General features: G+C 45.9%; 1 protein-coding gene across 1 annotated transcript in view; it reads right to left on the bottom strand.

Annotated features, from left to right (window-relative positions):
- The window catches only part of LOC126470397 (elongation of very long chain fatty acids protein-like), a 233,699-nt gene that overhangs the window by 38,128 nt on the left and 171,328 nt on the right, over positions 1–24,243 (bottom strand). Inside the window, exons 4-5 of the mRNA XM_050098240.1 lie at positions 15,885–15,965; positions 2,149–2,205 (exon numbers count right to left, since the gene is read on the bottom strand). Of these exons, the coding sequence (XP_049954197.1) occupies positions 2,149–2,205; positions 15,885–15,965 (138 nt within the window). The remainder of the gene's footprint in view (positions 1–2,148; positions 2,206–15,884; positions 15,966–24,243) is intronic.

The following is a 24,243-nucleotide window of genomic DNA, read 5'->3' as shown; positions in this document are numbered from 1 at the left end:
ATGGTTCGCGGGAAGAACGACTGTCTGAAAGCCTCCGTGCGCGCTCTAATCTCTCTAATTTTACATTCGTGATCTCCGCGGGAGGTATAAGTAGGGGGAAGCAATATATTCGATACCTCATCCAGAAACGCACCCTCTCGAAACCTGGCGAGCAAGCTACACCGCGATGCAGAGCGCCTCTCTTGCAGAGTCTGCCACTTGAGTTTATTAAACATCTCCGTAACGCTATCACGGTTACCAAATAACCCTGTGACGAAACGCGCCGCTCTTCTTTGGATCTTCTCTATCTCCTCCGTCAAACCGATCTGGTACGGATCCCGCACTGATGAGCAATACTCAAGTATAGGTCGAACGAGTGTTTTGTAAGCCACCTCCTTTGTTGATGGACTACATTTTCTAAGCACTCTCCCAATGAATCTCAACCTGGTACCCGCCTTACCAACAATTAATTTTATATGATCATTCCACTTCAAATCGTTCCGCACGCATACTCCCAGATATTTTACAGAAGTAACTGCTACCAGTGTTTGTTCCGCTATCATATAATCATACAATAAAGGATCCTTCTTTCTATGTATTCGCAATACATTACATTTGTCTATGTTAAGGGTCAGTTGCCACTCCCTGCACCAAGTGCCTATCCGCTGCAGATCTTCCTGCATTTCGCTACAATTTTCTAATGCTGCAACTTCTCTGTATACTACAGCATCATCCGCGAAAAGCCGCATGGAACTTCCGCCACTATCTACTAGGTCATTTATATATATTGTGAAAAGCAATGGTCCCATAACACTCCCCTGTGGCACGCCAGAGGTTACTTTAACGTCCTTAGACGTCTCTCCATTGATAACAACATGCTGTGTTCTGTTTGCTAAAAACTCTTCAATCCAGCCACACAGCTGGTCTGATATTCCGTAGGCTCTTACTTTGTTTATCAGGCGACAGTGCGGAACTGTATCGAACGCCTTCCGAAAGTCAAGGAAAATGGCATCTACCTGGGAGCCTGTATCTAATATTTTCTGGGTCTCATGAACAAATAAAGCGAGTTGGGTCTCACACGATCGCTGTTTCCGGAATCCATGTTGATTCCTACATAGTAGATTCCGGGTTTCCAAAAACGACATGATACTCGAGCAAAAAACACGTTCTAAAATTCTACAACAGATCGACGTCAGAGATATAGGTCTATAGTTTTGCGCATCTGCTCGACGACCCTTCTTGAAGACTGGGACTATCTGTGCTCTTCACATATATTCGCAATTTTACTGGGAGGGAGGGGTAGCATTAATCTATGAAAGCTTATTATTTATTAAAAAATTATCTAAATCTACATATATACTCCGCTAGCCACCAAGCGGTGAGTGGCAGAGGGCACAATTCGAGTCAAAGTCATATTTCCCCCTCTGTTCCACTCGCGAATCGTTGTAGTTAAGGAGCGAATGTATACATTACGATTATTCTATCGAGGAATGCCGCACACCTCGGCCGAACTCATCCAGAGGTGGTCACCAAACTCTTGCATATTACGCATCAAAAGAGGAGTACACTACACTATGGGGCGAGCGACAACGTGACTAACATATTCGTGAGCAGTTTAATTCGAGATACTTATCCACTGGTGTGCAGCAGTCCAAATTCTTCAGGGTACGGTAATAACTTATTAACTACTGAAATGCTTCCCTTTGTAGGTCGTTCTGGTTTCTTCCCGTTCCACTCGCGCATGGGGCGTGGGAAGAGTGGCTGCTTAGAAGCCTCTTTGGGCGCTCTAATCAGTCTCAACTTGTCTCGGTGGGCTTTAAAGTAGTGACACGTGGGGAGCAGTAATATGGAAACTAGAAATTCAACAGGACTCTGCTTTATTCTGTATCATAACTTTTGTGCTGAATTTGCTCAACAATGTATTTACTTTGCTTTCCCATCACACATAATAAACAGTTAAGAGTTGTGATATTTTAACAAGGAAACCAGTGAAACTTAGGGTAGCAGGTTACAATTTTTTTTAAGACCTCCAGTAAATTTTACTGTTTGGGAATATACTGCTGTATGTGAGAGGGCGGGGGTGGTGGTGCAAATCAATGGAAATATTTTATTACTACTAAGTTCTTAAAATATTTTAAGCGGCTAGTGCCTTTTGTAACTTTTTCTTACCGTGTCAATAAACTCCGTGTACTTCGAGAAGTAGTACCACCAGCAAGCGCGAGCCATCTGTAGGAAAAAATATTGAAGCTTATTCAGCATTGTTCTATTTATTGTGTACACTAAACTATAAATTAACGTTACATTTCTTAAAACTAACATTTTTAGCTGTAACGGACAGGTCAAGCTGTTTGATTCTGGCATATGGAGACAATTCTACGGAAGTTGTTAAATATTTGTTTATTCTTAAAAAGAGCAGTGTATTAACGTTTTAACACCCAACACAAAGCTGTCAACCTTCAATGCCATTTATTCCCGTTAACAGCTTGCTTTCAATTCATTAAAGAATTCTCAGCTAACTACTGAATACTAGTGACTGGGATTCCATGGCCAACAATAAATTTAATAAAATCCTTTTGGATATTAGTCCGCCTTATTTCTAAACTACAAAAACCGTTTTTCGTCCATGTAAAGAGTTAACCAAAACTCCAACGACAAGCTTTCAGAAGTAGTTATATGGATAGAACCAAGAAAAAATGCTCAGAAAACATGGGCTCTAAAGGGCACATCTTAAGGTCCGTTACACGCTTAAGCTAGTGATCAGCGCTCCGCGTTCCGTACGCGGCGGCGGATTCGTATCGATGGTTTTCACAGTCGGGCGGGGGCGGAGATCTATGCTCTGTAATTGTTATGTTTCTTCGCAAATAGAGACGAGCTCGCTGCAATTAAGTGATTTCAGCTTATCTGGTATACAGGAAGAGAAATTCCATGCACTAAGGAAGATTTTGAGTGGATACTATTATGGAACAAAGGTCTACGAAAAGATCGTTCGTTACACTGTAGCCAATAACGCGTATCGACGAAGAGAAATACAATGATTTTCGTATGCATGTCCTTTCTTATGACGAGCTAGTCGGTGGGATTTAAGACTCTGCTGATCAATCTTATTACCATACTAATGAAATACTTTAGCCGAAATGTTTTCTGTTTCGTCTGCGCGTGATATCCGCACGACTGTGCACGCAGCAACTTAATCTTGTGCATTTAACTGCCACGGACACTGCGGGGCGCGTAGAGGCTGCGCGGACAGCTCCAACGTGTGCAGACAGTCTGGCCAACTGTGAAACGTCCATAAAAAATACCTGACTGCCAACCTCGCCCAGACGGCGGAGCGAGGACCATCCGCTAAAGTCTATAACGAGCCTAAGAGCTATGAGTACTTTTTCATCTTCGCTACTGTGAATCATCTCTTATGAGCACTTGCCTAGTAACCCTGAAGGCAGAACTTAGAACCCATATTTACTAGACACTTTTTCCTTGTTTTGGTCCATACTACCCCATCCGAAAGTTATTCGAAGTACTCGTTCACTTTGCATGTATTAATCCATTTCAGGGTGATGAACCCCAGTTTAGACAACAGAAAATGAGCATTCTACTAAGGCGCAGCACATGTGTTTGTATGTGTTGCAGGTTCCAAACGGAATTTGAAATAGTCTTGATTATGCCAATGGGGTGTTTGACTAATACACATTTCATCCACCTAACTGCGGCGTGGAGTGATTTATATTCGTATTCGGCGTCGCCCGGTTTCTAATTCTCGTTCAGACGTTCTGAACAACTTTCGCAGTTCTTTCTGTAAATTACGTTAGGCATATATCAAGATGGTTTCTTCAAAATCCACGGCCGAAATCATTACCCATCTCAGCGTTTGTTCCATCTCTAATGGCTCTGAGCCCTATGGGACTTCACTTCTGAGGTCATCAGTCCCTTAGAACTACTTAAACCTAACTAACCTAAGGACGTCACACACATCCATCCCCGAGGCAGGATTCGAACCTGCGACAGTAACAGCAGCGCGGTTCCGGACTGAAACACTAGATCCTCTCGGCCACAGCGGAGTTTAACATCCCGTCGACGAACTCATTAAAGATTGAAGCACCAGCTCTGACGGCGGAAGGAAATCGACCACTTCTTTATCAAAGGAACCATCGATGCATTTGCCCTATAAATGATTTCAGGAATACCGAGAAAACTGAATTGTGGACACCCGACGGGGATTTGAACCCTTGTCCATCTCTTAATGTTCCTGAAGACGCCCTGACCGAATTTCCTGTCTTTTTACTTCTTTACTAGCTGTTTCTCAAGATTTCCACAAAACTCGCTTGTTAAAACCGACATATACGCCTGCACACACGGAAGCTGGAGTGTTAAGCTTAGCTGGAACCTGTGGACGAAGATAACAAATAATCCTCAAAGTACAAGGGCTGTTCGGAAAGCAACGTCCGATCAGTCGCGAAATGACAACTACAGCGAAAATTAAAAAAAAAAATTATTCGAAACAGTTAGCCACACCTTCGATAGTTACCGCTCCTACTTAAGACATTTGTCGTGGCGTTGTACTAACTTTCCAGTACCTTCGTCACAGAAAGCAGCCGCCTGTGCTTTCCGTCACTTCTCTAAGCTGGTCTCACTTCTGTTGTTTGTGCCAAAATGTTGTCTTCGTAGCCAGCGGTACATGTGAGCAGAGATAAACATCGGAGGGAGCCAATTAAGGGCTTTATTGTGGGTGCTTAAACACTTCCCATCGAAAACGCTGCAGGAGCGTCTTCATTGCCCCTGCAGAATTCGGGCGAGAATTGTATTTAAGAAAGAAACGCATAACATTTATGTTACATGGTCTGCATAGCTTCAGGCGAAATCTCTCACCAGATCCACATACCTTGCGGGAGACGGTGTTGTTTTAAGCATTTCTACGTGATCACTTTGCGTTCTGAACTGAAAAGAGCGGCGTGAAGAGATCGACAGGCACACTAAAGACACTGTCCAACACATCTGTGCAAAGTTCCATCGGATTTTCACAATGGTTTCCACTTAGCGTCTAATGGACCTTACTTTCCGAATACTCCTCGTAATTTAACACTTTTGAGGCCCATTACTTAATGTTTACAGCGTAATTATTTCGGCTAGGATTATAGCCATAAGATGATGCGCAAATACTCTTGCTGTAATAGTGAATTCATTCAAGCCTTCCCATAATCGTTGCTTTTTCATAACTGCCTTTTTGCTGTAATATTTTGAACAAGCTAGTCCATTAGTCGATTTATCAAAATCGCAGAAAACCTAAATCTGTATGGGCAGAATGGTATTCGAAACTCGCTCCTCTTAAACCCCATCTTACGTCGTGACCAGAGCCCCGTTCCAGGCGAATCCGGCGTTTTTTCCAATCTCCGTCTCTGGCAGCGACTATAACGGCCTGGTTGCACCAACGAAATCTGATTAGTTGAAGTCAAGCTACACCCGATTTTAGTTCATCACATACATCTGTGTAATGCAATAATCTAGTAGCATCAAATACTATCCTGAAATTTCCTAGTATATTAAGATTCTGTGCCTGCCTGGAATTCCAATACGGAATCTTTCCGATCGAGCTATTTTCTAACGACTCCAGGCACGCCCTCACAGCTTTGCTTCTGCCAGACCTCCCTCCTACTGTCCAGACTCCCAGAAATAAAGCTGCGAGGGCGTGTCGGGAGTCACAGGATAGCTGCCAGTAGATTGACTGTCCGCAGATGGCAAAGGTTTCGTGCTAGAGTTCGATCCGGCGCAGTTTTTATCTACCAAGAAGTTTCGAATCGGCGTACTCTCAAAAGTGAAAATTCATTCTGAAATTCGAAATTGACGATATCTTATTTGTACTCTTTGTATATTCGAACTCTCTTTTAGTTGATATAAAAAGCCAATGTAACAAAGGATGAAAGTATATTTCCGAGCCATAACTTCCACAATCCTACAGGTAACGTAATCTAGTTGCTTGTACTGATGACCCTCTATATTCTACCTCATTCGCAGCAACATACATGTATACGCCGATTTGTTACGTTAAGTTCCTATGGATCAACTCTCAACCAATACTCTGTACGTAATTGTGACATATGTGAGACTTCCTACCAGCAGGTTTTGTTCACATCTGTTGAGTGACTAAATGTAAAATATTGGCCAACTTCGTCATACTTATACATTAAAGAAGTAACTGAATCCATTTTCTAACAAATTGTCTTCACAATAGAGAAACTTTTTGATATTGCTCAAATTTGCTAATGGTAATTGCTCTGTACCTACTTTATTCCTGTCAAAAAAAATTGAAAATAAAATTGCTTTCGGTCTGTTACTAATTAACTTTAAAGGATTGTAGCGTGTCCTCTCCTGGGGACACCAACTTGACGAAGCTCTGTCTGTGTGGGCGGAGAAGCTTGCGTATCCGCGTGAATCTGAGGGCTATACCGAAGGTAGAGGACCTACTACCAGGAAGGCCTTAGCTGATGGATCAGACTAAAAGTGCTCCATAACGTCCTGTCTTCCTTATCCACTCCTAGTCCTTACCAAATTCCCTTCCCCAACCCAAGGTGGGATGAGATCCCTGCTGAGGAGTGCGCAGCACATTGGAAGATGTGTCGCAAACGGAGACTCTGGGATACCAGGACCTCCCTGAGTAAGTAGCCTTACACTGCGCGGCGTTTCCGAGGTGTGGACCGTGTAGACCCCCAAATCTTGTGGTACCAAGATGTACACGACTGATGAAAATAATTGAAAACAAACAGACCTCAGACACCCTAACATCGGGGTCAGGACCGATGGAATGCACTCCCACTACTGAATCAGTGTCTAGAAATTAGCAAGAAGTGGGAACTGTAACTGAGAAGTTGGACCAGATCAAGATTAAAGCCTTGCCTGGGGCCCAGAGGAGGAAACTTATCAGGGAACGGAAACAGAAGGAAGGAAAAAAAAATGGCTTCCCAAACAAAAGTGGAGGGAATTAAAACGGGTTGAACCCAAGAACCAAGAAAAAACTGTCTCAGGTCGAAGGAGATACGCAGACTCCCTTAACGTCAAAGACAGGCAACAAGAGGATAAGGGAGGAATCAGACTCCCTCCTCTCAGGATAAGCGAGTCCAGGAAAAGTGAAGTCAAGAAACAGACCTATAGTACCGCATTCTGGGTTTTTAGGATGGCAGTTATCCAAGGCAGCTATCCACTGGTAGTAAGTATCACATCACAGCAGGAGCAGCTCGTGCAGATGGCCCTCTTTGAAAAGATTGGAGGGTGGGGGGGGGGATGGGGCAGCTCAAGGATAAGGTACCCATGATATCACCATGGGAGGATGTGAAGCTGCTGGTCAAGATGGCAGCTGAACTTCTTAAGACCGCAAAGGTATCAATATGGGCAACAAAGATCATTAAGGATGTCCTTCCAAAGACTCTGTTCGTGAAAATAGGGGTTCAGAACCCAAAAGTCTCGACAGAGGATTTGAGAGTAATTAACCAAACGGTTGTACCGGAAAGACAAATCCTTGTGATGGAGGTCTGAGAGAAGTCCCTGAAGGCGATGCGAGAGCAAGACCTGAAATTGTTTTAAGGGTTCTCACAGGTCGCTGTCAGGGTAATCAAAGACCTGAAAAGCAATGATGGCTGCAAGATGGAGACTTGAGGTGCTGCAGATCAATCTGCACCAAAGTAAAGGGGCCACTGCTGCCCTAAGCTGTCGCCTGGGGACACAGGAAGTGGACGTGGCCCTGATAGAAGAACCCTACTTACATAACTGGGGTGTATTGGGCCTTGGTGGTACTGGAGATAAGTTGATTTATGCTAGAAATCTAAAAATGGAATTTCTTCCATGTGAATGATGGATTTCTGTTCCAGGGACCTGATGACCATCAGGATGCAGCAACTTGAGGAAGGCATCACAAGGGAAATTTTTTTGGCCTCAGCATACCTTCCTTAACACTCTAAGCGCCAAGCCCGTAAAATTTACGGGCCTGGGATCGCGCGAAAATCACCAAGCCCGTAAAATTTACGGGCCGCTACATTTAATTTCATTCAAAACACTGCAACGTTATTTCTACGGGTTTGGCCAGCGCTATACGTTTTTCAGATGTTTATTAACAAAATGCGTCCATAGATGTCACGGCAGCGCTGTAATTCATGTTAAAACTTATCTTTGCGTTCTCAGTCTGTATATCATTCAGTTGTTTGTCATCATGTTTCGGCGCGGTTTATCAGACGCAGAAATTGCGGATTTGATCAATCATAGCGACACTCTGGATAATGTAGAGAGTGATTCAGACGATTCTGAATGCAATGGTGTGTTTGAAGGTACGTATTTCCGAATTTTCCACGTAATTGTGCAGTACGCACATATCTGTTGAACATGTGTAAACGATGTATGTAGTTACACATAATGTGATATTCTTTTTAGAAGACGAGATTGATGACAGTTTGTCTTCAGATGAAGACGAGAATGATGTTGAAGGTGTTGCTTCAAATCCAGCAGCTGTGCCGTATCCGAAAGACAGTGAGTGGACTGCAGTTGACACCTACCGACCTCTGCCTGTCAACACGACACCCAGGCAGATACTAGTGGATATTGATGAGTCGAGTTCTGTACTGGATTGCAGTAAAGTGTTCCTTACTGACAGTGACGTAAATGAACTCAAGAGACAGACAAATTTGTATGCATCACAGACAATACAGAAGAAAAGAAGAGGAAATAATCTGAAGCCCCATTCAGTTTTGAGTTCGTGGAAGCCAGTGACTATAAGTGAGATGAGGCGTTTCTTGGGTATTATTTTCCACATGTGTGTTTCGAAAAAGCCAAAAATTGCGGACCATTGGAGCACTAATCCTGTTCTTAGTTGTAACTTTTGTCCCCATGTCATGAGCCGTTTGCGTTTCACTCAGATACTGTCATGCTTGCATCTTGTTGACAATTCAAATCAGAAAAAACCAGGCGAAGATGGATTTCATCCACTTTACAAAGTTTTGCCATATTATAATAATTTGAAGGAGCGATGTATCCAGGCATATCGTCCCTCAGAAAAAGTGACAATTGATGAAGGAATTTGCCCATTTCGAGGTCGTGTGAGTTTCCGTGTTTACATGCAAAATAAGCCTCATAAGTATGGACTGAAAGTATATGCTGTTGCTGAAGCCAGTAGTGGCTATGTTGTAAATTTTGAAGTTTATGCTGGTAAGCATATTGTTGACAATTCTTCGTCTGCGGTTATTTTGCGATTGTTGTCTGACAGCAGCTTGCTGAACAAAGGCCACACTGTGTATTTAGATCGATTTTATTCCAGTCCAGAGCTATTTCAGCAACTGGCAGAGAAAGGCACTGGAGCTGTTGGTACTGTGAACAAATCCAGGAAAGGATTGCCTAAAGATTTAGTATCTGCTAAGCTGAAAAAGGGCGAAATGTCTTTTCGGCGTAAAGATAATGTATTGGCAATGAAGTGGAAAGATAAGAGAGATGTGTATACATTGTCTACAAGGCATCAAGCAACATTTGGTACGCATACTAAGAGAAATGGGTCTGTAGTATTGAAACCACTTCAGGTACTTGATTACAACCTCAATAAAATTGGAGTGGATATTGGAGACCAACGCCTGCAGTACAATCCGTTCCAGCACAGAACTGTGAAATGGTGGCGAAAATTATATTTCCATTTGCTGCTTATGGGAGTATCAAATGCATTTTGGCTGTACAATGCAGTGCACAGGAAGAAAATTACAATAACAGACTTTATAACAGTGCTTGCAGTTCAGCTTGTTGAAGACGACACACTTGAATTCATTCCAAGAAATGAAGGAACTGTAGGTCGGCTAACAAAGAGACATTTTTTGCAGCACATACCTGCAACTACTAAGAAGTATGCTGCTCGTGTGTGTCACGTGTGCAGTTCCAGGAGCAAGAAACAGAGTGGCAAGGCTTCTCGCAAAGAGACACGATACGAATGTGAACAGTGTGGCGTTGCACTCTGCCTGGAACCTTGCTTTAAAATTTTCCACACTAAAAAACAATATGATTCTGTGTGAAATTTATATGTAATACTGTATACTATCAGAAACATGTAATGTAGTGCCACAATTTTGGTTAAAAATAAATCACAATTGTATTCCCTTATTCGTATGACTTTTTCTAAATTCTTAAAACATCTAAGTGATTTCTATAACTGTACCTTAAAGCTGTGCATTGTAAAGTAGTTTCTTTCACTCAGAATTAAAGTAGAAATGTGCAGCTTCAAGATGGTACCAAATTTGCCACAATCCAAACAGTAGATTTGATGCAGTAATTTTTTTAATATTGGTAAAATTGCCCGGTTTCTAGGGACGGGTGCATAAAATAGGCCTGGTACAGAGAGTGTTAAGAAGACAGGTCTCCTCCTCCTCTGGATGTGAGGAAACTGATGGAAGCTTGCCATCAACAAGGCGACCAACAATTGGTTGGGTGTGATGCCAATGCCCACAACCTGATGTGGGGCAGCAAGGACACCAACAGTAGAGGTACCTTCTTGAATTTCTCATATCTAACAACTTGGAGGTCCTGAATAGGGGTGATGAACCTACATTCAGAAACAGCAGAAGGGAAGAAGTTATTGACATAACCTTTGGTTCCTTGATGATGGGCAGCTATATCAAACAAAGGCATGTGGCGTTAGAGCCATCCTCATCAGACCACATGTACATTAAGTTCAAGGTTGAAATGGGAATCAGAAGGACCATGGCCTATAGGAATCCCAGGAAAACAGACTGGGAGATATATAGGAGGGACCTGGAGTTAAGCTCATCGAGAATTAAAACCTCGATAAGGAAACCAGTAGAGTTTGAGAAAGCAGCAGAAGCTGTAACCTCTGCCATAGTGACCTCCTACCACAACAACTGCTCAATCACCAAGAAGTACACAAACATGAGTGTGCCTTGGTGGAACAAAAACTTGGAAACACAAAGCAGACAGATACGAAGACTGTTTAACGTTGTGAGACAAAGGGCAATGGGCAAAATATCGTGAGGCCCTTGTCAACTACAACCTTGCAATTAGACAAGCAAAGGAGGCATTCTGGAAGGCATTCTGGAAGGAATTCTGTAAGGAAGTGAAGGGCATTGTTGCTCAAGCCAGACTTCACAAAATCCTCACAAGAGTACCAACTAATCCAGGAGGTACGTTGAGGAAGGAGGATGGGGGATATACAAAGACAGCTCATGAGAGACTGGAATTGCTCCTCAAAACTCACTTCCCTCAACATGCTCTGGCGGATAACACAGACCAGAATGAGATCCCTGAGAGACAATGGTTCCCAGGCACTAAGAGAGGAGTGGGAATCGGCCAAGGAGTGTGCCGACTTTACTAAAATCCGATGAGCAGTGGGAACATTCCAACCGTTCAAGTCACCTGGCCCAGATGGAATCTTTCCAGCTCTCCTGCAATACGCAGGAGAGAATCTTTTAAGAGTCCTATGCAAGTTATCCAGGGTTAGCCTAGCAGCAGCAATCATTCCCAACGCTTGGAGGGTAGTGAAGGTTGTCTTTATTCCAAAGCCAGGGAGAAATGTTCATACCAAGACCGAGGATATGAAAGAAATCAGTCTGTCCTCTTCCATTCTTAAAACACTGGGAAAACTGGTTAATGTACATGTTGGGGAGAGGAGGCTGACTAGGGCTCTTCTATATTCAAACCAACATGCATATCAACCAGGTAAATCTTGTGAGACAGCTCTCCACCAACTCGTTGGGAAGGTGGACAAAGCACTTCACTTTCAGGAAATAACCCTCTGCATCTTCCTGGACATAGAGAGGGCTTTTAGTAACATAACCTTCGATTCCATGGTTAGGGCAGCAGAGGTGCATGACCTAGGAACCACTATATGTAGGTGGACTATGGCCATTCTTAGTGGAAGAAGGTAGAGGCCACCATGATGAATGAGAAGATGGTAACTAACACCACTAGAGGTTGTCCACAATGAGATTTGCCCCCTTTATTGTAGAATCTAGTGGTGAACGAACTCATCAAGGAACTAAATTCCAGACAATGCTTTTGCCAAGAATACACAGCTGATCTTGTCATTGTAATACTTGGCAAATTTACTGACACAGTCAGGAATATGGCACAAGGGGAGCTGGACATTGTGCAAGATTTGTGCAGGAAACAGGATCTAAGGGTTAATTCTAAGAAGACTGTTGTGGTACCATTCACGAAGGAGCATATCCAACACTTAAGTTGGAATCTAAAGATTTTCGATGAAACTCTACCTGTTAAGGGGATAGTGAAATAGCGAAATATCTGTGGGTAACCTTAGATGAGAAACTAACATGGACCCTTCATATAAAGAGCATCTGCTTGTAACGCCGGAAATGCATATCCTCCTATTTCCATCTATTGTACTATTATTTTTTTTCCTTGTTTTGTTACCTCAAGATATGACATTTCTGTCTCTCTATATATTGTAATTGTTTTACTGTTTGTATATATTTATGCACTCATGTCGATGTATAATTGGTTTGTATCGTAAATATTATTTGTATTTTTACGCTGGGTCTTGCCTGGGGAAAACTGCTATCGAACGATTACATCGATGGGTCGTGTGAAGAATCAAAGTGTGTAGGATCTTTGGTAGTGTTAACTCTGCCGCGTGGTGCGCGGGCAGAGAGAGTCTGGCTGGAGTAGCGAGTGGAGCAGGTGTGTTGTGTGACGCTCCCGCGAGTTGCCGCGCTTTCGGGGTTTGGCAGCATGTAATTGCGCTCGACTGGCGATGATAGTTTCTGACATGGTGTCGCGGACGGGAAGCATTAGCTGGCGCACATCAAGAGCCCGTTTCGCCTGGTGACCGTGTCGAGAAGAAGGCGCGCCAACATCCAGCTTCTGCAACAGCGACGGCCGACAATGAGTGACTGTCGCCACCTCCTCGATCGACGGCTTCAAACCTTCAATCAACCAACAAGGAAGACTAAAAGCACGTAAAGTTTCAGAACTGTATGGCAGACCTCAGCTTTTCAAATTGTTCCATTTGCCTCGCAAAATTACAGCAACTTAGCATGAACCTTTGTTGCTCATTGTCCCAATTGCATTGCCAAGCAGGGTCCCTTCCTTTTCCGAAATGAGCCCGAGGGTCGTTGAAATTCAAACGCCAGCATCATTCGATTTCACTGCTTTAATTTCAAAGTTCAGCTGGCTACAATATTTAGATTGCACAAGCACAAATTAAGAGTGCGAGTTTTGTTACCGTATTTTAGTTACCTGTGACTGCAGCTCAGCTTGGTACGTACTAAATTTTACTATTGTTAATTGTTCAGAATCATTTAATTCAAGTTCAAAGTTAATTCTCTTATTTCTAAATTGCGTAGATTCAAGTAGCTTTTGAAATGATTGTTGAGGTAGTCCAAGACTAACCTTATTTTACTGAATGTCGATGTGCTTCAGAAAGAAAGCTCACTATTAACTTCAGTCACTAAATTAACTTTCGATTTTCCAGTTTTATTAATTCTTTTGCTAAATTAAGTCAGAGTGTAGCGAAATTTATTACTTCTGACAAACTTTCAGTTTTCACACTACACGTGTCAACCTTCAGTTGCCACGCTTCTAGTGCTAATTATATGTGTAATTACCTTTCTTTTTCAGTTACTATAGTAATTGTCCTTAGGACTGGCGACCGTAATTTCCCCCAAATCTCAAATATCTAATTACCGCTAGTTAATTGTTAACGTAACGGCCGCACATTTACTTTCTTTATTAACTTTACCCCTTTTCAAAATTAATTTCCACCAGTTTCATTTGCATTTTTCCTTTCATTTAGATGTAACCCTTTCCTCCCTCTTTACCGACAGATTAACTTCGGTGACGATTGCCTTTCCCAAATTTCCATTAGGTACACGCGGTTTAATTTTTCATTGTCATTAAGGTCGATAAGTGAGGGGGAGGTTACATGCTAAGGCGAAATGTGCAGTATTGAGTACCAGAAGAGCTTGTGGCAAAAATGGGGGCCTAAGCCGCAGAGGTACGCACTAGATATACACCACGGTCGTTAGACTTAGGATCTCCTACGAAGACAGTGTGGTGGAAGAAGGCAGAACAGCAGGTTGCAGCTAAGGATCTTGCTAAGTTGCAGAGACTGGCCTGCTTAGCCATAAAAGATGGCATTAACAACACACCACTGCTGGGATGAAAACCATGCTGGATATGCCTCCCTTACAAATTTGGGTCAAAATGGTGGCAGCAGCGATGCATACCGGCTCAAAACTGATAAAAACTGGATCTCATTGGGATATCCAGAATCACACACTAAAATAGTGAGGGAGGTAAATAGAGGAATGGTTGGGGAGATGCCGGTCGACTATATAATAACTCCCAACTGCATCAACAAGTCTCACAATATAATAATTGGAAGCAGGGAGCAGTGTGGAGAAAAAAAAAAAAAAAAAAAAAAAAAAAAAAAAAAAAAAAAAAAACAGTTCGACACTATATGGGGGATATGGTCTGGTTCACTAATGGGTCGAAATCAGACCAAGGCGCTGGGCCAGGGTGTACAGCGTTCAGCCAAGACAGAAGGGCATCATCTCTCTAGGAAAACTGGTCTCAGTATTCCAAGCCGAAATCACTGCAATCAGGACGTGTGTGGAGGAGAACGTGAGTAGGTGTTAGAAAGACCGTAGGATCTGCATCTATTCAGTCAACCAGGCAGCCCTGAAATCATTGGCAGCTCCTGCATCAAGATCTAAGATTGTTGCAGAATGTCACAGAGTTCTGGTGGAGCTAGGGGGAAGCAATTGGGTAAACCTTGTGAGGATTCCTGGCCACTCAGGGGTCTGTGGCAATGAAGAAGCCGACAGATTTTGTTTATTTTTTTTCGTGGCTGATCGTTGTATTTGGTCGTTGCGGACGTCACATGACATCCGTTGAAGTTCGTTGTTGATGCTTTCCCTCAGTTTTTTATTACAGAGGCCAAGCAGCTCTCTGACCCAACACGCTGAGCTACCGTGCCGGCATCAGATTGGCAGGATGGGAGCAAAGACTCCCTTCATTGGACCGGAACCTGTCCTGACAATCACCAAGGCTATGATCAAGCTATACCTACGGAACTGGCTCAGAAGACAGCACGTAGAATGCTGGATCAAGATCTATAAACAAAAACATGGAAAGGTAATGATGCCAAAGCCGTGTTTTAAAAGAAGCTCTGTAAGCCTGGGCTTGAACAGGAAAGAGATTAAACTCGTGGTCTGACTGATGACCGGTCATGGGAATTTCAAAAGACCCTTACATACAGTGGGTATAATGGAAGAAGATCCTAAATGTAGGCTGTGTGATGAGAGTGAATAAACTGTATCACACGTTATCTTCGAATGCACTGCAGTGGAGAGCAAGAGACAGAATTTTCGGGACAGGTAGACCTGAAGAAATTGTGTCTAACGAAGAACTGGTAATGGGAATCCTTGAACTATTTAAAGGTATTGGTTGGCTTTACTAGACATACAGAGGGCGATAACACAGAAACTGTGTTTCGGTGCGAGCAGTGTCGAGTTAGACCAGAGCTGTTGTAACTTCCCTGCTAAAATCAAATCAATTATAGCGTGCAGGTAAAGTCACAGGCAGCGTAACACTATGCCCTGGTGCACTACTAATTGAGCGATGTCTTTTGGACTACATGTACGGTTCAAATTTAATCATTATACAAAAATCAGCACGTATTGTTAACAATCCTTATGAGTATCTTGAGAAAGTGAAAGTTTATTGGGCTTAATTATACATCCCTTTTGTCTCTAAGCTGTATTTGAGACCACTGTTGTTCGTAGAGAGAGAGAGAGAGAGAGAGAGAGAGAGAGAGAGAGAGAGAGAGAGAGAAGAAGAAGAAGAAGAAGAAGAACCCTTTCCTTCGAATATCCCTGATAGACGCAGAATTTCTGACATTTAGTGTGTTATATACTCACCCTGAGAGCGACGGGATCGTTCGAGTAGTCGACGGGTTGGCATCTGAAGCTGTACCTATTCCACCAGCCACCCATGAGTAACTGAAACAAGAGAAGACTCGTGACAGAATAAAGCCAAGACTTATTAGCAGCAAAAACAAAGTTTAAGTAGATTTGGTAATCAACCGATTTCGCGAACAGCAAAGAGATTAAAGATAAACCGCAATACACTGCAAGTATCAATAAACCCACATCAGCATAAGAATAAGTCTCTTTTTAAGTAGAGATTACGGAATTTCTCATTTCCACAGGACAGTTAACAGGTTAGTCAGATACTTGTCTGTTGTGTGAAGAACAGAAATGGCTATTGATGAATATTGTGGATAAACAAATGAGTCATTAGCTGAGAAATTTCTTTCCATGCGGAAAGCATCTTAGTCTGCAGCTCAGCCGTGTGCAAGCTGAAGCAGCTTCTTCACTCGTCAGCTCTTCCTGCATCGACGTATCATTTCTTCAATATTTAAATTAAAGCAATAACAGCCCTCGGTCGCAAAAAATAAGCATCAGACTACCTGTAGCTCGACATGTGTGAGCAGTCGATAGTGGCTTTCCTTCTACGTATTCTATTTCAAAAATTTTGTGACAAACCTTATCGCCTGATATTTATGTTATACGCGACAATCAGTTTGAGCGTTTTACATCTGCTGAAGGCACTCATAATAGTGCCGAATCTAGGTCCAAAGACCTATTTTTGCGACAAAGGGCTGTTGTTGGTTTAATTTTGCTTTGTAAACGGTCGCTGACCACGCAGCCATGTTTAAAATCTTCAATATTAATTTTGCGCTACTTATTTTGCATATTTCCCCATCAATTAAAATCTGACAATTTTACGTTTTTCTCAGCATTTACGTATCGTCACAGTCCTGGTCGTATCAGAGTTTCACCGCTGCCAGCATACGAATATCTCCCTCAAAATTCGTCGCCAGGGAGAAAGAACAGAAGTATTTCTTTGGATTGCCGTGTAAATGTTAATCAGTCTTTGTCCCTTGCCCTTTGGCACACTTCGTCTCATTTTCCACTTTTCAGTTAAACGACTTTCATTTTTGATCAGTTCAGGAAAACAGAATCCGCCTATTTGTGCTGCACTGCCTTACGATTTCTATTGTAATTATGGAGTCATCAGTTTGTTTTTCTCACGATATTAGCTGCGTATAGACACTGCAGCGAAAAGCAAACGAATGCAGACGAGCAGCGATGATCTCATCAGTTCGAAGCAAGGTGTGGAGATCAGAGTTTACTGTCCCTTTTACGACTTGGCCATCAAAGACGGAGCATAATCTGATTGGACAAGCGTGATCAAGGAGAGCGGAATCGGACGTGCCCTTTTCTAAAGAACCATCCCGATGTTCGTTTTAATAGAGTTAATGAACCAATGGAAAATAGAAACCTGGCTGGGGATCTGAAGTGCACGCACCCCGAATAGTTCACTGCCTTAACCACTACGCTACCTTGCAATTTATTAATGGGCTATTGGAGCCCATATGGGACTTTTCAGATTCTTATGGAACTTAAACGAAGAAACTAAAAAAAACTGCGACGGTATTACGAAATCGTCTTGGGTGCATTTAGAGACTCTGTATCCGAGGATGCGGAACGAATCTGTTGTCTGCATCGCCTGTGTCGCACAGGGACCATGAAAAATAAGGAGAGAGTAGGGCATGTACAGAGGAATATCGACAGCCATTTTTTTGTCATTTCATGCTTGAATGTAATAGGGCAATAAGTCGACAATGCAGTTACGAAGTATCTGCAATGTACAGTACAGTGGTGTTCGGAACAGGTACGAAGATGCAGATTCCAGAGCATGTCATTAGCTTAGACAACGACTATCAGTGTCAGGCAGCGAATTTCCTGTAGGTCACTGTTCATGCATTTAGGAATACTAGGGCTACCATCTTAACCGCAGTACACAGACAGTAACCTCTCGCCCACCTCTCTTCAGCACCACCACTCTCCACCAAATCGGACTGGTGTTCAATAAAACTGACTCGTTCAGAATAAATCATAGCAGCAAACACTAGCAAGAGGAGAAAAGATTACATATTTATATTATTTCCTTCATCACTCTACAGATGTATGTATTTTGTACGTTCCTTAACCGTATGCTACAACAGAATAGAAAAAAATGTGACTGATAAACCTCAGGTTTTCAGATGAAACTTCTAAAGCTTCCTTTCGATATCTCTGTATTAGGTTCAATAGTTTCACTTCAGAATATTTGTAACTTTAATGTTGTCTTATGTACATTATACGGAGAACGCCTCGTTTTCGTCTCTCTAAACTACTCCTGCGCAGTGTAAATATAGTGACTTAAGGGACTAGCTCTGCCTCTGATGGTCCTACGACATAAAGAAAGAAAAAGCCGCAGTGCGATGCACATCTAGGAGAGGTTATTTAATCTTCTATAGTAGTTTGAAATATGTGACTATGAGCTAGGCAAAAACTGACTTATAAAAATATCCCTACCGCACGGAACATTCTGAACTGAATATCGTGTTGACTTCAAGAACTATCGGAAATTCAGTGTTTCTGTGCTATAAAATAGTTCTTCGAGTGCGTTCCTCGAAACTGGAGCAGCATTCCTAAGACCAGATAATGTTATGCCGTAAACCAGCCCGCAAAGTACAGCAGGTTTCGTCACTGCGTTCGCGCGTGCCAGTTAAGAAGCGTTAACATGTGGCGCTTCGAGAAACAATTACTGCCTCCGTTCAGCTTCTGCTTTGTGCAGCACGCGTCAACAAATGTTCTCGTAATCTGTCACTGCTCACAGATACCCCACACGATCACGATAGGCAGCTACGGAAAAGAGTAACAGGCCACATTAAATAACAGTACTGAACAGCAAACAGAACACTTGACTGGTGAATATCAAGCAGGCTGCAGGAGAAGTAGTGTCGAGCAGATTCGGTGTCTAAAGACAGTATTAAGAATATATCGAAGTACCAACAAACGTGTCACCTTTGTGAACTTTAAGAAGGTTTATTACATGACAAACTATTGTGGACACTTTAGAACAGCTCAGAAGAAACACGAAGACTAGAGAACTAGTCTACCAGACTAAGGATACATCTCAAATACCTTCGAGAAATATCTGAGCCTGTTGAAGTAAGTACAGATGCTTGACAAGAAGGTGACCTCTCCACTTCTGTTTAGTGTAGTGTTAGACAAAGTCATCAGAGAATTGTGGAAAGAAATCGGGGAGTAGGCCTCGAGACTTAGGGACTGAGAAAGTGACGATCTGTCTGTCTTCGCTACGGATAGTGAAGAAACCAAATACGCCATAGGAAAGTTACAAGAGATTACATCAAGGACAGGCCTGTAAATATCTTGGTTGATTTGAGTGGAGTGGATGAAACAGCGAAGTCATCGCTCCCATTGGATTAGCGAAGGATGGGGAAGAAAGCCGGCTGTGATTTTTCAAAGGAACCATCCCGGCATTTACCCGAAGCCATTTAGGGAAATCACGGAAAACCTAAATTATGATGTCCGGAAGCGGGTTTGAACCGTCGTCCTCCCGAATTCGAGTTCAGTGTACTAATCACTGCGCCACTTCGCTCGGTCCTCCAACTATGAGAATAATCATTTGATGGAAAATTTACATAAAAAATAGATCCAACTAAAAACAAAATATGGGACAAATTCTATTTTGTTTTCTTTTAAATATCTCCGATAAATCGTACTACCGTCTGGACTAGACAGTAAATCCTATTTAGAATGAGCCATAATACTCGAGCAAACGTGTAAAGTAATATGAAATTACAACAATAGGAGTGATATCGTGTGATGCCGTACTTCGTGGTAACGAAACAGTTGGTTTTCGTGAAGAATTATAATACCTCAAACTACATCTCTAGCAAGTCATTTAAAAACTAATAAACTTCAGAACGAAGAGTGAAAAATTCAGAAAAATTTATGGTACGATTACTATAAATTTCATATGGACTGAAAGAAACTATAGACCTCTACGCGGCAACAGACAAGTTCACTGATGCAATGCGCAGAAGACACTTAAGTTCTACCGTCACGTCTAAGGAACGGGAAACACCCTTTTAACTTAAACTACTTAATTCACTGCGGTGACTAAAGTCATGGATGCCTCCTGATATCGTGTTCGACCACCTTTTGCTCAGCGTAGTGCAACAACTTTACGTGGCATGGAAACTCAGAAAGCCGTTGGAAGTCTCTGCAGAAATACTGAGCCATGTTGCATCTATAGCCTCCCATACTTGTGAAAGTGTTGCCAGTGCTAGGTTTTGTGCACGGACTGACGTCTCTATTATGTCCCACCTAGGTTTTGTGCACGGACTGACGTCTCTATTATGTCCCACAAATGTACGACGGGATTCACGTCGGGTGATCGGGGTGGCCAAATCATTCGCTCCAATTGTCCAGAATGTTCTTCACACCAATCATGAACAATTGTGGCTCATTGACATTGTGCATTATCATCCACAAAAATTTCATCGTTGTTTCGTAACATTAAGTCCATGAATGGCTACACATGGTCTCCAAGTAGCTGAACATAACCGAGGATACAGTCCATTCAACGTAAACACAGCCAACACCATTACGGAGCCAACACGATTGCGCAGTGCCTTGTGGGCAACTTGGGTCCATGGCTTCGTGGGGTCTGCGCCACACACTAACCCTACCATCAGCATTTACCAACTGAAACCGGGACAGATTTCCAGTCGTCTAGGGTCCAACCAATATGATCACGAGCCTAATAGAGGCGCTGCACGTGACGTGCTGTTAGCAAAGTCACTCGCGTCGATCGTCTGCGGCCATAGCTCATAACGCCAATTTTCCCCGCACTGTTCTAACAGTTAAGTTTGTCGTACATCCTACACTGAATTCCTTGTTTGGTAGCGCTGACAACTACGCAAACGTCGCTGCTCTCGGTCGTTAAGCGCACGCAGTCAGCCACTGCGGTAACCGTGATGAGAGGTAATGCCTGAAATTCGGTTTTCTTTTCACACTCCTGACACTGGATCTCTTGATATTGAATTCCCTAATGATATCCATTATGGAATGTCCCATAGGTCTAGCTCTAAGATTTTGTGTTCAAAGTCTTAATTCTCACCGTGTGGCCATAATCACGTCGGAAACCTGTTCACAAGAATACCTGAGTACATATGACAGCTCCACCAACGGACTACCTTTTATACCTTGCGTACGTGATACTACCGCCGTCTGTATATGTGCATATTGCTGTCCCATGATTTATCGACTTAGTGTTGAACAGATTAAACAAAAATTGAAGCTTGCTTGGTTAGAAGCTAAGCAGAATATATGAGCAATGAACATCACATAACTGGATGAAAGACTTCAAATACTAGCTGCACATCACACAGTTGGGGGAGGGGGGGGGGTGAAACAGTTGGGGGAGGGGGGGGGGGTGAAACAGTTGGGGGAGGGGGGGGGGTGAAACAGTTGGGGGTGGGGGGGCGGGGGGGGAAACAGTTGGGGGTGGGGGGGCGGGGGGGGAAACAGTTGGGGGTGGGGGGCGGGGGGGGAAACAGTTGGGGGAGGGGGGGCGGGGGGGGGAAACAGTTGGGGGAGGGGGGGGAAAACAGTTGGGGGAGGGGGGGGGAAAACAGTTGGGGGAGGGGGGGGGGGAAACAGTTGGGGGAGGGGGGGGGGGAAACAGTTGGGGGAGGGGGGGGGAAACAGTTGGGGGAGGGGGGGGGGAAACAGTTGGGGGAGGGGGGGGGGAAACAGTTGGGGGAGGGGGGGGGAAACAGTTGGGGGAGGGGGGGGGGGAAACAGTTGGGGGAGGGGGGGGGGAAACAGTTGGGGGAGGGGGGGGGGAAACAGTTGGGGGAGGGGGGGGGGAAACAGTTGGGGGAGGGGGGGGGGAAACAGTTGGGGGAGGGGGGGGGGGGAAACAGTTGGGGGAGGGGGGGGGGGGGGAAACAGTTGGGGGAGGGGGGGGGGGGAAACAGTTGGGGGAGGGGGAGGGGGGAAACAGTTGGGGGAGGGGGAGGGGGGAAACAGTTGGGGGAGGGGGAGGGGGGAAACAGTTGGGGGAGGGGGAGGGGGGAAACAGTTGGGGGAGGGGGAGGGGGGAAACAGTTGGGGGAGGGGGAGGGGGGAAACAGTTGGGGGAGGGGGAGGGGGGAAACAGTTGGGGGAGGGGGAGGGGGGAAACAGTTGGGGGAGGGGGAGGGGGGAAACAGTTGGGGGAGGGGGAGGGGGGAAACAGTTGGGGGAGGGGGAGGGGGGAAACAGTTGGGGGAGGGGGAGGGGGGAAACAGTTGGGGGAGGGGGAGGGGGGAAACAGTTGGGGGAGGGGGAGGGGGGAAACAGTTGGGGGAGGGGGAGGGGGGAAACAGTTGGGGGAGGGGGAGGGGGGAAACAGTTGGGGGAGGGGGAGGGGGGAAACAGTTGGGGGAGGGGGAGGGGGGAAACAGTTGGGGGAGGGGGAGGGGGGAAACAGTTGGGGGAGGGGGAGGGGGGAAACAGTTGGGGGAGGGGGAGGGGGGAAACAGTTGGGGGAGGGGGAGGGGGGAAACAGTTGGGGGAGGGGGAGGGGGGAAACAGTTGGGGGAGGGGGAGGGGGGAAACAGTTGGGGGAGGGGGAGGGGGGAAACAGTTGGGGGAGGGGGAGGGGGGAAACAGTTGGGGGAGGGGGAGGGGGGAAACAGTTGGGGGAGGGGGAGGGGGGAAACAGTTGGGGGAGGGGGAGGGGGGAAACAGTTGGGGGAGGGGGAGGGGGGAAACAGTTGGGGGAGGGGGAGGGGGGAAACAGTTGGGGGAGGGGGAGGGGGGAAACAGTTGGGGGAGGGGGAGGGGGGAAACAGTTGGGGGAGGGGGAGGGGGGAAACAGTTGGGGGAGGGGGAGGGGGGAAACAGTTGGGGGAGGGGGAGGGGGAGGGGGGAAACAGTTGGGGGAGGGGGAGGGGGAGGGGGGAAACAGTTGGGGGAGGGGGAGGGGGAGGGGGGAAACAGTTGGGGGAGGGGGAGGGGGAGGGGGGAAACAGTTGGGGGAGGGGGAGGGGGAGGGGGGAAACAGTTGGGGGAGGGGGGGGGGGAAACAGTTGGGGGAGGGGGGGGGGGAAACAGTTGGGGGAGGGGGGGGGGAAACAGTTGGGGGAGGGGGGGGGAAACAGTTGGGGGAGGGGGGGGGAAACAGTTGGGGGAGGGGGGGGGAAACAGTTGGGGGAGGGGGGGGGAAACAGTTGGGGGAGGGGGGGGGAAACAGTTGGGGGAGGGGGGGGGAAACAGTTGGGGGAGGGGGGGGGAAACAGTTGGGGGAGGGGGGGGGGAAACAGTTGGGGGAGGGGGGGGGGAAACAGTTGGGGGAGGGGGGGGGGAAACAGTTGGGGGAGGGGGGGGGGAAACAGTTGGGGGAGGGGGGGGGGAAACAGTTGGGGGAGGGGGGGGGAAACAGTTGGGGGAGGGGGGGGGGAAACAGTTGGGGGAGGGGGGGGGGAAACAGTTGGGGGAGGGGGGGGGGAAACAGTTGGGGGAGGGGGGGGGGAAACAGTTGGGGGAGGGGGGGGGGAAACAGTTGGGGGAGGGGGGGGGGGAAACAGTTGGGGGAGGGGGGGGGGAAACAGTTGGGGGAGGGGGGGGGGAAACAGTTGGGGGAGGGGGGGGGGAAACAGTTGGGGGAGGGGGGGGGGAAACAGTTGGGGGAGGGGGGGGGGGAAACAGTTGGGGGAGGGGGGGGGGAAACAGTTGGGGGAGGGGGGGGGGAAACAGTTGGGGGAGGGGGGGGGAAACAGTTGGGGAGGGGGGGGGGAAACAGTTGGGGGGGGGGGAAACAGTTGGGGGGGGGGAAACAGTTGGGGGGGGGGAAACAGTTGGGGGGGGGGAAACAGTTGGGGGGGGGGAAACAGTTGGGGGGGGGGAAACAGTTGGGGGGGGGGGAAACAGTTGGGGGGGGGGGAAACAGTTGGGGGGGGGGGAAACAGTTGGGGGGGGGGGAAACAGTTGGGGGGGGGGGAAACAGTTGGGGGGGGGAAACAGTTGGGGGGGGAAACAGTTGGGGGGGGAAACAGTTGGGGGGGGAAACAGTTGGGGGGGGAAACAGTTGGGGGGGGAAACAGTTGGGGGGGGAAACAGTTGGGGGGGGGGAAACAGTTGGGGGGGGGGAAACAGTTGGGGGGGGGGAAACAGTTGGGGGGGGGGGAAACAGTTGGGGGGGGGGAAACAGTTGGGGGGGGGGAAACAGTTGGGGGGGGGGAAACAGTTGGGGGGGGGGAAACAGTTGGGGGGGGGAAACAGTTGGGGGGGGGAAACAGTTGGGGGGGGGAAACAGTTGGGGGGGGGAAACAGTTGGGGGGGGGAAACAGTTGGGGGGGGAAACAGTTGG

Source organism: Schistocerca serialis, chromosome 3, assembly GCF_023864345.2.
Source record: "Schistocerca serialis cubense isolate TAMUIC-IGC-003099 chromosome 3, iqSchSeri2.2, whole genome shotgun sequence".
NCBI classification, from domain to species: domain Eukaryota; kingdom Metazoa; phylum Arthropoda; class Insecta; order Orthoptera; family Acrididae; genus Schistocerca; species Schistocerca serialis.
Note: the sequence above shows the minus strand (reverse complement) of the source record. Positions and strands in the feature narration are given on the sequence as shown.